Genomic DNA, 15,811 nt, shown 5'->3' with positions numbered 1-15,811 from the left:
TGTCCCATACTCCATTAACAGTTATGTCCTCTTCTTGTTGAACTTGGATTAATTCCTTTTCATCAATCATTTTCTGCACCAAATCCTTGAATTTGAAGCAGTTTTCTATGGTGTGCCCCCCTGACTGATGGTACTGACAGTAATATCTATCCGTCCTTTTTAATGATTCAAATGGTCTCGGTTCGAGAGATTTGACCTTGCCACTCTCGGAGAGCATTTCGAACATTTGTGCATATAGGATCCCAATTGGAGTGTAAACTCTATTGCTCTTCTTGGGTTTTTCGGTGACTTGTAAGGGAAAATACTTTTCCTCATAAGTCGTTTTCACTGGTGTGAATTCTCTTTTAGGTTCTTCCTTTGGACATGGAAGTTCATCATATTTCTTGTGAAGTTCGTTTACAACTTTGAGAGTTTCACGTAATATTTGCGATGTCTCCCTCATAAACAGTGTGAGCAATTGTATGTCTTCCTTGTTTGCTGGTTCTGGAAGGCTATCTTTGACATCGAAAAATTTCTCTTCTCTTCCTTCTTCGACATTGGTTGCTTTGACAGGCTTAATGAGACATGAGGGGTTAACTTCGCTTTCTTCATCGAAGATAGCCAAAGTATGAGCTAGAGGTGCATTGTCAATACTTGGCTTCCTACTTGCAGGGGCAACGACAGTTTGTTACTGTCAATTAGGTCTTGGATAGCTTCCTTAAGCTTCCAACAGCTTTCAGTAGAATGGCCCCTACCTTGGTGATATTTGCAGTGTGCGTTGGGGTTCCAGTTAGGCGACCTCTTCTCAACTGGTGGATCCCCGAATGGTCCAATGGGAGTTATAAGACCTTTTGCATTTAATCGATCAAATGCGGTGTCATAACTCATGCCAATAGGAGTGAAGTTCCTCCTAAATGGTTTCCTTTGTCCTTGGTTGTTCATGGCGAGGACTTCTCCTAGATTAAAGGTGCTAACATTATTTGAGTGGGCAGTTTTGGAAGAAGAAGGATTGTCGTTCTTCTTTCCTTTCCATCCACGTTGGAGTTATTGTTGGCAACTTTAGATTTAACCAAGTCATCTTCAATATTGATACCAATAACATAAACAGCCTTAAAGGTATGAAGGTTATTTTGATATTTAAGATGTTTGGAATATTTTTCTTGAAGATTTTTAATGAATAGTTTTACGGACTCTTTTTCACTTGGTACCTCGATCATTTTGGCTGAGGTTTCTCTCCATTTGTTAAAGAAAGCAGTGAAGCCTTCATTCTCTTTCTGTTTGAGGATTTCAAGTTCTCTATGGTCAGTTTTGACTTGAATGTTGCATTTTTACCTATCAACGAAAGCGTTTGCTATGGAATCCCAAGTAGAGGTCTTTTCCTTTTCGAGAGAAAATAACCATTGTTGGCAAACGGTCTCGAGAGATAGTGAGAACAGGGAAGGGAAGACTGTCTTATCGATACCCTTGATACTCATTATTGTTTCAAATGCTCTTAAATGGAAGTAAGGGTTGTCAATTGCCCTAAATTTTGGGATGTCGTTGGCGCTGAACTTCTGCGGAAAAAGGTCTTTATCCACTGAGACTCCTTGGGATGTGAGTTCTTGAAACTTGTAGTCACTGGACAACTTGCTTAGGCTCTCTTGCATGAGGTCCATTTGTTGTTGTTTCACGGGATCATCGATCTTAAGTGCGAGAAGCTTCAGTGTCTCAGTTACAGTAGCCAGTTGGTTCTTGAGGTCATTGACTTCTTCTTGAGTTGCCATTATAACTCTTGCTTTCCTCTTGCGGGCTATAGGTTTGTCGAAAAGTTGGACTTGTACGAAGAGGTTATCTTTGATTAATCGTCCTTCCTTTCTTGACCACGCGCTGTAAATTAAGCCAATTTGCATTTTAATTACTTGACTCGAATCAACTTGACTTTATGGTTTTTCTTTTTTTTTTTTTTTTTTAAAAAAAACGTACATATTTTTAGGGAACTAAGTATTATTATTTATTGGAGGATTAATATCCGACTTACGGGAATAATGTATTACTATTTATTGGAGGATGGATTATTTATTGGAGGATTAATATCCGACTTACCCCCTACAAAAAATGACGGAAAAAAAAAACGCGCACACAAGACTCTCTTAATCATGGTCAAAATATGTGTATTGGTGTGTGCATTGAGTGTGGTGACATGCTTGGACTCTTGTGTAAGACCATGGGACTTAGTGCTTAAACTCGAACATTAATTCAATTAAGCATTCTTGTCAGCAAAATTAACCGAATTAAACAGAAAACTGATTAATTAGACATGACTCGACAAATAATCCGAACTGTCGGCCAAGCGACAGGACTGGCGTCGCATTATGGTGATTGGCGCTAGGCAATTTAGTAAATGTCTGGCGCTACACACTATAATGTGGCGCTACAGCTCAGACTTTGGCGCCAATATTGGAGCTTCGGTCTGGGACTGTTTTCGGTATTATTAGTCAACTGGGGTATGCCTAAAGTCGTACTAGGTCAATTCCGATAAAAAAAAACTTTATTGACCCAAATTAATTAATTAATTAATTGATTAATTAGGCAAAGTTCTTTAAGTCATTAATTTTAATCTCAACACAAATCAACAAACGGTTAAGAGAAACATAGGATATATATGCACAACAAATAATGCACAATTAGTCAAGTAGGCACAATATGATGCAATGAGTTTGCAACCTAACCATGGCTCTAGTTCTCTAAAGTTCGGGATATGGTTTAGTCAATAGAGGGTCCATGGTTAATTGTCCGGATGCACCGCGCGGAAGCCTAACCGTGAAGGGTTGGCGCGAGTGGATGGGACACCGCGAGTTTTAGAAAAACTCGCTTCCATGGTTTGGTGAATTCAACATTCTCGGATATACCCTTTTTTGCCAGGAGCGTTCAATCGGGTAGATGGAGCATGAATTTCCAGAGGGTTATGTCCATATGTAGAACACATATGGGTTTCAGAAAAGTGAGAAAAAATTCAATCAGGAAGTAGGATCGAGCAAACAATACGAAAAATCGGTCGAAATTAGAACGCATATTTCTGGCTCGGTATTGGGGGAAATTGGCGCCAGCAAACAGAGACTGGCGCCAGCAAACAGAGACTGGCGCCAACTTTCAACTGTAGCTCCTGGCGCCAATACTGGCGTCTGGCGCTACGGCTAAAAGTGTGGCGCCAAGCTCTGGCCCCTGACGCTACTTCCCACATGCCTCAGCAGCTTTCTGTGCTCGATAAAATCTTCCAGTTTCGCGCGGTGTTATTTCAATCCTAGTTGTGAAAGACATTTCTCAAATTTCCTACGTGTAAAATCCTATATTTTTGACTCATTACGGATGGTCTTTCCAATGAGAACCTTTTTATGCATATGACAATAATGTTAATCAAAATTACGCACATGAAATACTTAGAACTTTTCGAGTCTCATCCACTCATTCTAAATCATTGCCGAAACAAATTCAGGAATTAAAATAGAAATCCTCCCCAGCAGAGTCGCCAAAAACTGTAGGGAATAATTTCAAGCCTTTAATCCCACTAGCTTGAACCCCACTGTGATCATACACTAAAGTACGGTGGCGTCCAAAAGGGAAGAAGATAGAGCAAAAGAGTCGCCAACAAGTTTTTTAAGGAACTTGTAAACTGTTCATAGGATGAAGGTTACACCCCTTAACGATCCAAGAGATCGTCAACTCCATAAGGTCATGAACCAAATAAGGGTCCGGGGATGATGGTACAAATCCAACCTAAAAGAGATTAAACCTGCCCTAATAATAGGCCTCTACTTTATTCTGCTCGTATTCATGTGCGCTTTCTGATTAACATGCAATCAATAGGATTAACCCTAAACCTGTTTAATCTATGTTGGTTGAATTTAATGCACACATAAACTATCATTGACGATCACCTGAATTATAATCACAATTAACCCTAACAAGATTATTAAATATCTTATTAAGCGTGATTACAAATACCAATTCCCTTTAGCATACATAAAGGGTGATCAAGCAATAAAAAATATCAAGCAACATAATAAATAATCAACATCATGAATAATAATAATAATCATAAAAATAATAACATTCATGTTAAAGCATAAAAGCAAGATCCTAGGCATGATACTAACAAGATTAATAACAAACCCTAGCATGTCACAAGGCAATAAAAATCAAATCTTTAACCCTAACATGATACTAACAATCATAAATATTAGGAAGAACATAGAAGGCATCATAGCAATCATATTTAATATAAAAAATACCCTAGACATGATACTAGGAATATCATAATAACAATCTAAACATGATTTCTACATCATAATATCAATTAAAACCATTAAAGCACTTACTTTGATGCCTCGTACCTCTTTCTAATAACAAAATACACACGTTAGTAACTTCAAGGAAAATAATAAACAAAGCAACTAAATTAAATAATTGAAATAGAGATTTGGGACCAAACCCTCATAAATTAAAACCTTTCACGCCTAGGGCGAAGGCAACTTCGAATATGGCTAGGTGTTTCTAGATCTTGTGAATGCGGAATTTTGTATGAAAAAGCAAGAAAGAACTGAATGCTAAAGAATACTTGAGAATGAGAGAATTGGTGAATGTAGATGATGAATTGTAGAAAATTGGTGAATCAAAACGGAGTTTTTAATACGATATTTATAGAGAAAATCATCCAAAAAAAGATAATTTAACAAAACAGAGTCTGAAGATCGCAAAACAGGATTGGCGCCAACCCTGGCTAGCGCCTGGCGCCAAGCCTGGTTCCGGGCGCCAAGGCCTGGGGTTGGACGCCAAACTGCATTTCAACGCGTTTTTGAAAATCTGATAAATTTCCCGTACTAGAAGATAAAATAATATAATTCCTTCGAAAATGCTATTTGATCTTGATTAAAACTCTGAAAAGTCAACAAAGTCAACTTATCAATGCTAATTAAATTAGGAATGAAAAGAACCTTCTAGAAGACTAAAACCATTCCTAATTGCATTAGGAATGATAAATCATATTAGGTCCTCCCCTAGATCATTGGGCCGTACATAAAGCTCAAACCGGGCCCAGTTTAGTAAATTGGCCATAACTTCCTCAATATTCATCGGAATTGGGCTTATAATATATCGTTGGAAAGCTCTTTGCAAGCCCCATCCAACTACACCACTATTGGACCCATATCATGGACCAATCAAACTAGATTGGCTATTTTCTTAAAATAAAGTTTTTCAAAACAGGGAGAAGAGAAAAGAAATAAAACTTTCCGTGACACTAGACCTTTCCACACTTTCGTTTCATTCGATTATGATTCGACGTGAAAGGTACTCATCACTGGGTTTGGTTTTGGGGAGACACAAATGGGTGTCTACACTAGCATTGCAACATTTTGTTCTTTAAGTGGGTTCACCAACATGTTTGGCACTTATCATAGATCATATGATGCTGAAATCATATAAGAATCTATACCGAATCTGCATTAAGAAATAAGAATTGAAGGACTAAAAATATGTTAAAATAAAGAAGTTTGCATTGTATTTTGATTTTCTATTTTATTGTTTGTACTAAAATGTATCAATCTTTATCTTGTGAACTATAAGAAGACCTATAGCCTACTGTCAAAGTAGAGAATTGTTAAAACTATCAGAAATTCTAAGATTAAAAATTGCTAAAACATACATAGCATCTGACAACAAAAAACTAGTAATAAAAAAAAAAGAAAAAAAAGGAAAGCAAAGGAGAAGCTACCATTCTGTGAAAATTATACCTGATCATCACTTTGGTGATCCAAGGCATCCCTGTAATATGAAAGGCCACCGCTAGCTGATTCCACGCGCGTAAAGTATACACGTAACCAACTGAAATAAGAGTATAAATCTCAAGTTTATATAAAAAAAAAAGGGACAGAACCTATAACTAGAATCAGATGTACCTGCATGCTAAAGGGTCAATGCCCTTCATAATTTGAGAGCCAAGTATCTGAGGATCTGTTACATCCTCAGGTTGCTGCTCTGGAGGATTATTGTCGGCCTGCCTAAGTCGAGATATTGTTGGTACACCAATGTGTATATGCTCCCATGACCATAACTGAAGCAATAACAAAGGTCCTCCTATCTCCTTTGCCTCACGTCTACAAGCTCGACATAATTGCCTATACAAAAAGGCAAGCGTTGCACTACCCCAACTATAGTTTCCTGCTGTATGAAGATCTGTCAAAAGTGGTAAGTAAATAAGTTGAACTACATCACCACTCTTATCAGTAAACAAAACAGATCCCATAAGCATAAGTATATATGCTCTTGCAAATCTCTGCACTGTAAGGTCATCAGCATCCGGGGATAAGTTTGAGAAGTTTTTCCTTAACCAAGATAATCTGAGCGCAGAACCCTTGAGTGGTGGCTTCTGAGTTGTATCATCAACCCCTAGCATAACTCCTAGCAATTCTTCTACAAGTGCAGACCATTTTTGAGAAGTGGATCCGATGACAGCATCACCGTGTACTCGCAACCCTAACAGGCCACATCCCCTAAATTAATAGTTGCCTCACCAACTGCCAAGTGGAATGTATGCGTTTCTTGTCTCCACCTCTCAACCAAAGCGGTAATGAGAGGTCGATCAAGACCTACAGAACATCGTAGTCTGTGCACTCCATAGAAGCCTGCTTGCTTAACATAACTTAGCATTCGATCATCTACTACCCAATTCCGAGTCAAAGAAAATAAATTCTCCCTACATGAAAATACCTTATCTCCTCGTGTTACTCCTTTCCACACATCCTCACTCCTATGATCCTCCTGGTAAATAAGAACGGAATGGTCAAGGGGGCCCGAGTGGACCATTTGACCTGAATTCAAAATAAATGCAAACAGGTTAGCATATTGTATAATTACAATTGAATGTTAAACACAAGCATGCCGACTAATGTAAACTACTAAAAATAAATAAAATTGATTTACCCCGAAATTTGACTACTATTCCTATATCTACAAGTGGTCTTGTTATGCCCTCTAAAATGACATATTCTGCATTGCTTTTTTGCTCGTATCTTTTCATCCATCTCATTTCGAAACCTACTTGAAGGGGTGCGTCTAGGGGCGCGCTTTTGAGTAGGTGGAGCAAAAATTTTAGGGCCAACATATGGAGGCCATCTCGAAACATCAGGTACAGGCATGAAAGTATTCTTATAAGTGTCCCTATACTCTGTTGTTCTGAAGAAAGGGTCAACAAAATCAGCATATGATAAGCTTCGATGCCGACAAACAGCTAAAACATGAGAGCATGGAAGCTTATAGATGGTCAATTTTTGACATATACAAGTCCTTTTAGATAGGTTCACAGTATGAACATGACCACCTTTTCCAGAAGCTCGATTACCACAACCAGTTTCAACTGCAAACAAGCCCTTCTCATAATCAAAAGGATCAACCTTATGTGCTGCTGATTTTTTTAAGTTATCATCGATAGTTTTCAATGCCTTTTCACTGTACTCATAACCTTCTTGCAGTCTTCTTTTACCCCAACCACGCCTAGTCACAAAGTAAAATTCACTCTATAGAACGTCATTTTAACTAGAGCAGTAATAGGTAAAAAACGAGCTCCTTTCATTACCCCATTGAAGCACTCTGACATATTTGTGGTTTGTATACCGTACCTAAAACCACCATCATGATAGATTGACCACTTATACAATGGCTTCTCTGCCAACCATTCACATGCTTCTAATTTCAATTCACCAATCTTGTTAAAGTAGTGTATGAACTTATTCTTTTGACGTGCATCCGCGGCACGACCAAGTAGGTTTTTCAAGTGAGCATTCTTAAATTTGGAGTTGAAATTTGAGGCTAGATGACGAATACAAAACCTGTGATGAGCATGTGGTTCTTCCCATCCACTGCCAACAGCGGTCATTGTTTTCAAAATCGAGGCATGCCTATCTGAAATGACACAAAGACCCTTTCTTTGAGTAACAAATTGTCGTATGCACAACATGAACCATTCCCATGCATCACCCGTCTCACCTTCAACAACGGCAAAAGCAAGAGGAAACAACTGAAAATTAGCATCTGTGTCCATGGCAATGAGAAGTGTCCCCTTGTATTTTCCGTAAAGATGGGTACCATCAATGGTAATAAGTGGGCGACAATGGTTAAAGCCATCAATAGATGGCTTGAATGCCCAAAAAACTCTCTGGAACACATGAGTAGAAGGGTCTAATGTTGGTGTCGTACACCAATGAACCACTGTACCCTCATTTGACTCTTTTAAAGCTTGCATAAATTTGGGTAACTCTTCATATGATTTATCCTAATCCCCAAAAATAGTAGTGATTGCCTTCTGCTTGGCTAACCAAGCCCTCTTGTATGTTATGGTATATCGAAATCGATCTTTAATAACTTGCACTATAGCACAAACTTTTAAAGAAGGGTCGGCTCGTATGAGATCAAGTATAACACCACACACAAAATCAGGCGATAAAAGGGGATGGTCAAGATTATTAATTTCACCAACACATGTGCTTGCATGAGGTCCTTCGTACTTCACAATTCTAAATGTGGGAAGTGCTGGTAACTTGATTGCACGCAACCTCCAAGGACATTTTCACGTTTCCTTTCTTATGCACTCAACAACATATTTTTCAGGTTGCACTTCCTTCACTCGAAAAGTTTGATTTTTGGATATAGAATACTGTTTAACAGCGTCTTTTAACTGCTGCAAAGTATCAAACTCTTGACCAACTGTAAACTCACCCCGAAGAGAAAAGTTGTTGTTCCCCGACCAAGTTCTCCAAGAATCAAGCACTTTTGGGTCTACATCTGGAACATTATTAAAATCCTGTGTTGGTGCACTTTCCTTAATAAGCATCTCATTAGCTTCTCTCACATCATCATCTTCACCCTCATCACTATCCACCATAACATCATCACCTAGAGTATCTAGCTCGGGGTGTAACGAATTATAATCACCAAAGGAAGCAAAGCCTGATTGAGGTGAGGGTGTTGGAGAAGTCACATCCGATAAATGATCAACAACATAATGATCATCAGTAAGCATTCTTGTAAATGATACCCTCCCTTCATTAGGAATTCTACCTGGCGAGTTTGGGACCATACCCGACAAAGATTGAACGGTAGGAAAAGAACCCGTGTTATCTACCACACTTGCTTGCTTGGGAACAAATTCTAAATACAATTGAATATTAGACATTGAATATTGTCGTACAACAGCCCACATGTTTTTTAATGAGCTATCATCATTCAACCGAATGGCTGCACATGAGTTGTGTGTAGGATACCTCATTCTCATCTTCAACTCAAAATATCGAGAATCACACCCCGCAACTTCATATATCTTACTCAGAACCTCCGAGAAACCCATAGAACTACTGACTAGCAAAAATCTATTCTCCCCGCCAATACATGACACGTCACCTCCTGTTTCTACAAGTTCCCCGCGCATAAAACAGAGTAGAGGGAAATTTGACATCTCCATATTCTAAATAAAGAATACTGGCATGCAAATTACACAAAACCACAATTTAAAATATATAACTTGATAACCAAATTAAGAATACATAAATTAATGAATTGTTGCATGCAATGATATTGTTTAAAGAACCAAATTACTAGAAAAGAGCTCTCACATGAACAAATTCCACCACTTAAGTAAAGCACCAAATTATACTCATAAAAATATTGCATTATCACCATGAAATTTTAGAAATTTACACTATACATACACCTAGTATCAAATTAATTTAGAAATTAAACTACAATATACATGATGAATGAAAAAAAAAATTAAAAGGGAAAATTAGGGCTAACCTCTCACAATTGATGGTAGTAAGATATAATTGGGACAAATTATGTGTGTTGCCGCTTCCGTGGAGGTCGTACAGATGTCTCCGTACACCGCTGCGGTGGTGGTCGCGTTTGGTGGTCGCCGCTAGGGAGTCCAGTGGTCGTGCCTTGGAGTTTGGATGATACTGCTCTTCTTCTTTGTTTTGTTCTTGGTAAGAATATTATAGATTTATAGGTGTGAAGTTATTATTTTTCCAAAAAAAAGGTGTGATATTATTAAATTAGAAAAGAAACGCTAATGACTTTAGCGGTTATTATCTAAGAACCGCTAATGGTGTTAGCGGTTCTATACGATTCTACTGTATAGAACCGCTATCACCGTTAGCGGTTCTATGTTGAACCAAAAAATAAAAAAAAATTATGAACCTTGTACCAATCCTACGTGGACGGTACCGTGGGAATAAGTTTTTAAACCAACGCAATTAGGGAATTAGTTTATAATTAAGCAATATCTACGGAAATCGTTCAGGAGGAAAGAGAAGGAAGTCGGTGAGAAAGCAGTCAATTAGTCAAAGTACTCAAGCATCAACCAATTAGAATAAAGGGCAATTTCGGAATTCCATTAATTTCGGGGGTGTAAGTGTAATAACTTTAAAAGTTACTGTTGCTAACTTCCCATTTTTATTATGGGTTAATGATTAGAGATGAACTCATTGACTAATATTGTTAGCCTCTATGGTGGATTAGGAATTGGTCGTTTTCAGTTTCATCATTGATGATTCTTTTTCTATTTCGTATTGTACCACCACAATTAAGTAATGCTAATATCACACTGCGAAAATAAACAAACAACAATTCTAACATTTGTTCCTTTTCTGCATGATCATTGAAAAACCTAAGAATTTTATTCTACTGTAACTCTACATGGTATTCCATTTAAAAGAATCACCACATACACAAATAATAATAAAGATAGATTTTATTCAATATAAGAGATATTTCACACGTAACATTTAACTTAGGACGACTACAAACAAACAATGCCTAAGCAATAGAAATATATTCCTTTACCGATCTTTTATTCCTCCATGCGAAGTGCAAACACAAGACAAGTGAATTAAGTTGCAAAGGCTAGCCATTTCGCGCGTAACGCGCGCGTTAGTTGCCCTAGTAAAAATAAAAAGTGGTACAATTATTACGAAACGGAGGATAGCATTTTATTATCTGTTGGACCAAAAATAAAAGCCCATCTAAAGGGTAGGCCGAAATCCTAACCAACACACTTGGTTCAAAAATTGTTCACTATGGCCCAATATGTCATCCTAGTTTCTGTGAAGGCAATTTGTTTTTTTTTTTCAGAAAAAGACAATTTCTTTTATAGAAAAAATAAATAGGTAAATATCTAACCTAATTAATTCCAACATTGGACTGTTGGAGAAAATGAAGTTTTGGGGTATTATTTATGAGATATAAAGTATTCCAAAATTATAACTAAATATATAACGGAGATAGTATTTGCAATTGAAATTATAATCAGAGAATTGAAGGAAGATAAATAAACGTTTTGACCAGTAACACACAATATAATTATAAAGCATTTATAATCATAGGATTCTATATCAACCATAACAAAGGTCAGGCCAGTCGTTGATTTCACGACAATGTCCTTATGTTTGCCAGAGAAAAAATGAGCTAGTCCTCATTGATATCATGAAATAAAAACCTGTTTTTCTAGCATGATACTCCCTCTGTTTTTAAATACTTGCTCTATTTTCTCTGCACGGAGTTTTTGGAGAAAGTAATAAAATATGGAAGTAATGGGATTGGTGGAAGAATAAAAAATTGTAAAAAGCAAAAGTAGTGGAAAGAATTAGAAGGGAAGACTATGAAATTAATAAAATTTGATTGATATTTGGTCCAATAGATGAGAGAAATTAATTAAATATTATAAAAGGTTTTTTCAAATAAGAAAATAGAATAAGTATTTAAAATGACCACAAATAAAAAGTGGAGCAAATATTTTAAAAAAGAGGGGATCTATAAACAAACTAGACCCTAAACAGTCTTAGCTTGAATCCACTTATCCATAATGCTAGCATTGTCGTCTTATCATCCTATGTCTTATTTTGAACATATTACGAAGTACTAATTTACGATGAGCAAGCAAGTGCTAAGATAATATTCACGATCTTATTCATGCTTAACATCCCGGGATTAATGAAACCAAATCGATCAATTAATCTATATTTAACAAAGACAACAATTTAATACAAAGAACACTCTCCATTCTTTTTTCGGTAAATGCATCAATTGACATTAAGAATTTATGGGCATAGCATAATAAGGCGGGCCATGACCTGGGTATGTTGGCCCATCCCTGGAATACTTAAAAGACGAACCAGCTTTTTCAAGCTATGCATCACAATCTTCATTCTGAATTTCTGATGCTTGACGTTGGGGACTAGTGGACTCTAGGGCAGAGCGAAGACTCCTGACAAAACCTTTCACATTGTTGTTAAAGCCTTCTTTCATCTGCATAATTTAAAGCAGGAAATCAAACAAAGTTTAATTATGTGACACAAGTGAAAAAATTTACACTAGTACTGAGTATAAAATTTTCCAAACTCAATTCACCCAATGATTAAAACTTTTTTTTTTTTAAGGGACCCAATTATTAACTTTTTAAAAGTATTTAAAAGTAATGAAACAAACCACGTGAAAATTGATGGAGTATGTCATACCTGCATATATTTTTTATTATCACTTTACTACTAGGTCCATATTAATCATTTAATGTTTGAAATAAGAGGCTAAAGTAATTGGTTAATTTTTCGGCTTTCAGGCTTAAAACTAGGGGGTCGAATCTCACCAAACTCATTCTAATTCTAAAATAGATTTTTCTCATATTTCCAGTTGGTAAGATAAGAAGGAGAAATACCTTTGCAACAATGGTAATGTCTAGGGTCAAGTTTCCAAATGGTATGACACCGCAATTAGTAATGCTCAACTCATGCTTGTCCACTACTGCAATCAACTCAGATATAATATCTTTACGTTTTTCACAGTATACTTTTAAGAGAAGGGTATTATCTGATATCTTAACTTCAATTTCTAGGAGTGAATTCTTATTAATAAGATTTTCTCCATTATTGTTGTCACTACCATCATTGCCACTGAAGCCACCATTGCCACTGCCACAACTAGCACTAATGCTGTCGACAAGAGTAGAGGAAGAACCATTTTCATCATCGTCGTCATTGTCATTGTCATCGTTTGTTGATGGCAATTTATATTTCTTAACCACCACCATAGACTTGGTAGTATTTAGTTCAGCAGCAGCCACTTCAAGTTGATTTACTTTCTCTTGAAGTTGTTTCATGTGTTTGATTGCGCCTCCTAAGATCGTTGTTTTATCCATCTGTCAAATATACATATACATATAACGTTACACTTAAGACCTAATTTCTTCAGCTTAATTTTAATTCAATTTAGTTTGATTCCTAATTTTCTTCTCTTATAAACAATTTAGCTAGTTCAGCTTGATTCAGTTTATCAGAACATGTCCTTAGTATAATCATTCTTAATTTCTAAGAGTTAATATTGGAAAAGCCTAAACAAATAAACATATTTTAATGATTGTCCCAATATTATTATTATTTCCTTTTTTTTTATAGTTGCAACAATTCTCTTTGTACGCTTGTCGATGTATGTTTATAATCGTTAATACTAGTATATTTAATTACCAATATGTAAAAATTATAAACATTTGATATTTAAATTATTATATAAAACGAGATGAATCTAACAAAATCTCACACGACTACTATATTTTTATTTAAATATAGCCCGTCAAAGTGAAACACATTAATAGTGTAAAAGTCAAATTGTTACAATTTTTTTTTAAAAAAACAAGAAATAAGTTTAAAATCTTATAATGTTAATATGTGTTTTATTTATTTTATATTCCCTTTGTTTTTAATACTTGCTTTACTTTACATTTTTGGCCGTTTTTTAAATACTTATTTCATTACTTTATTTGGAAACCTAGTGGATCCATCATAAATCATACTTCTCTGTCTATTAATATTGCAACAAGGATAAAATTACGCATTTCAAAGAACATTTTAAATGTTAAATATTTATAATCGTAAGAGTAAAACTTATAAAAAGTTGATATTATGAAAGTAATTTTATTTCACGATTCCAACGAGATTCCATATGACAATATTTTGCTTAACATATAAATCATACGGAGTATTATATGGTCAAACAAGAGTGATGAATTTAATAAGACCATGCAATTGTAAAGGATAAAAAGGGAAAACAAAAGTGATTGCATAAAGTCACAATTGGAAACTTGGAAAGTAGTACACTGTACACCACACGACACCATAGAGTGAGAACTGAGAAGGGATTGGACAAAACAAGGTAATACTAGGGAGTACCTTCTTAAGACCAGGAACCATGGATGACAGTGAAATGAACATATGGCTAAGAACTTCCCGTCGTTTCCTCTCAGCCAAGATGTGATCATACACTTGAGTTGCTTGTCTTTTCCTCCTCGGCCTACCTCCACTACTCGCTGCTTGCTTCTCGGCGCTCTCATCCTTGCGCTTCTTCAACCATCTCGGCTCTTCGACTACACCCGAGCCTATCAAAGTCTCCACACTTTCATTATTGTTGCTGTTGTTGTTGTCGTCGTCGTTGATAGCGGAAGCATAACAAGGCGGCGTAATGATTTGGTCGAGGAGGAGGTCGGAACCAATATCCCATTGAGGATAAAAGGTGTTGCTGTCGACTGAGAGAGGATAAGAGAAGTCGTCATCACCGAGTAGTACACCAGCTAGTTGTTCATCAAAGGATGCAACGACTTGTTCCATTGTTTCGGGTTGGTAAAACTGTGGAATTAGGTCGGTGTCCATTTTCCTGCATGCAATGGTTGAACGGAAAGTTTTAACCACTTTAGCTATCTCTCACTCTAGAGAGCGATAATATGAGAAAACGATGCAGGTTGTTAAATGTAATTAATAGCGTGTCAAAAATGGAAATATAACACTAAAAATATTGTTGATTGATTTAGTTCATACTTTAATCAACGGTTGACGTATTTGACGACATGTTATGTCCGTTTTTACAAAAATGGAATGAGTATAGTATACCATATCAAAATATAGAGGGAATAATATAATATGGAGTGACTATCAATAATCTAGATTTAATATTGTTATGTAAATATTCTAAGCATATGCAAATCAAAAATATAAAATGACAATTCTTTTGTACACTTTTAGATCGAGTTTCAAATCTTGGTTAGTAAGACAATTAGTTAACCCCTTTATATCCCAACTTACTACAATACACTTTAAACTTGAAAAACAAGTATATTTGTAGTATTGAATGAATAAGAACAAGAGAATTAAGGCTAACCAACGATGAAGAAATCGAAGTTGAACGTAGCAACGAGGGAGGCTAATATAATTGACTACGAAGTCTTTAGATTTTGAGGATTAAATATGGAGAAAATATGAGATACTTCGTAGTATAAATACTACTGAGAGGGACAAGGGGTGGTGGTGAATTACTCCCTCCGTTTTTAAATACTTATTTTATCTTTTTATGTGCGGAATTTGAGCTTATATTGAAAAAATAATAAAATATGGAGGTAGTGGAGTAAATGGGAAAATTTAAAAAAAAATGCAAAAAGTAGAGTAGTTGAGAGAATTGAAAGAGAAATAATAAGATTTTAATAAAATATACTTACTTCCGTTTTTTTAGTTGATATGTATTCTTTTTTAGGAAGTTTACTTTTAGTTGATTGACACGTTTTTTTAAATAAGTTTTATACCTTGTTTTTTAAGTGTATCCCACTTGTTTTATCATTTTCTCTCCTTTAATTTTCTTAACACGTGTGTCTAAATTGAATGCGTCAACTAAAAAGATTCGGATGAATTATGATTTAGGTTGGACTCATTAGTTGAGATAAATGAATTAAATATTGTAGTAAAAACTTTTCAAATAAGGATATAGAGCAAGT

The 15,811-nt window shown here is 35.9% G+C and overlaps 3 protein-coding genes across 3 annotated transcripts; all 3 read right to left on the bottom strand.

Moving 5' to 3' along the window:
• Positions 1-5,286: 5,286 nt before the first annotated feature.
• On the bottom strand, positions 5,287-10,009 carry LOC110714554 (serine/threonine-protein phosphatase 7 long form homolog). The gene is made up of 4 exons (XM_021893094.1): positions 9,802-10,009; positions 5,913-6,824; positions 5,748-5,838; positions 5,287-5,454 (listed from the first exon to the last, which is right to left on the bottom strand). The coding sequence occupies exons 2-4, from the start codon at positions 6,407-6,409 to the stop codon at positions 5,416-5,418; spliced, it is 627 nt and encodes a 208-aa protein (XP_021748786.1). The 5' UTR covers positions 6,410-6,824; positions 9,802-10,009; the 3' UTR covers positions 5,287-5,415.
• Positions 6,490-8,254, bottom strand: LOC110714318. Its single transcript, XM_021892821.1, has 3 exons — positions 7,589-8,254; positions 7,055-7,529; positions 6,490-6,824 (listed from the first exon to the last, which is right to left on the bottom strand). Exons 1-3 carry the CDS (start codon positions 8,252-8,254, stop codon positions 6,490-6,492), a joined length of 1,476 nt encoding a protein of 491 aa, XP_021748513.1.
• Positions 10,010-12,005: 1,996 nt separating the features above from the next.
• LOC110714201 (transcription factor bHLH18-like) lies at positions 12,006-15,321 on the bottom strand. The gene is made up of 4 exons (XM_021892683.1): positions 15,205-15,321; positions 14,223-14,703; positions 12,716-13,195; positions 12,006-12,309 (listed from the first exon to the last, which is right to left on the bottom strand). The coding sequence occupies exons 2-4, from the start codon at positions 14,697-14,699 to the stop codon at positions 12,190-12,192; spliced, it is 1,077 nt and encodes a 358-aa protein (XP_021748375.1). The 5' UTR covers positions 14,700-14,703; positions 15,205-15,321; the 3' UTR covers positions 12,006-12,189.
• Positions 15,322-15,811: the final 490 nt, after the last annotated feature.

This window comes from Chenopodium quinoa, unplaced genomic scaffold (genome assembly GCF_001683475.1).
Source record: "Chenopodium quinoa cultivar QQ74 unplaced genomic scaffold, ASM168347v1, whole genome shotgun sequence".
Taxonomy (NCBI): Eukaryota; Viridiplantae; Streptophyta; class Magnoliopsida; order Caryophyllales; family Amaranthaceae; genus Chenopodium; species Chenopodium quinoa.
Note: the sequence above shows the minus strand (reverse complement) of the source record. Positions and strands in the feature narration are given on the sequence as shown.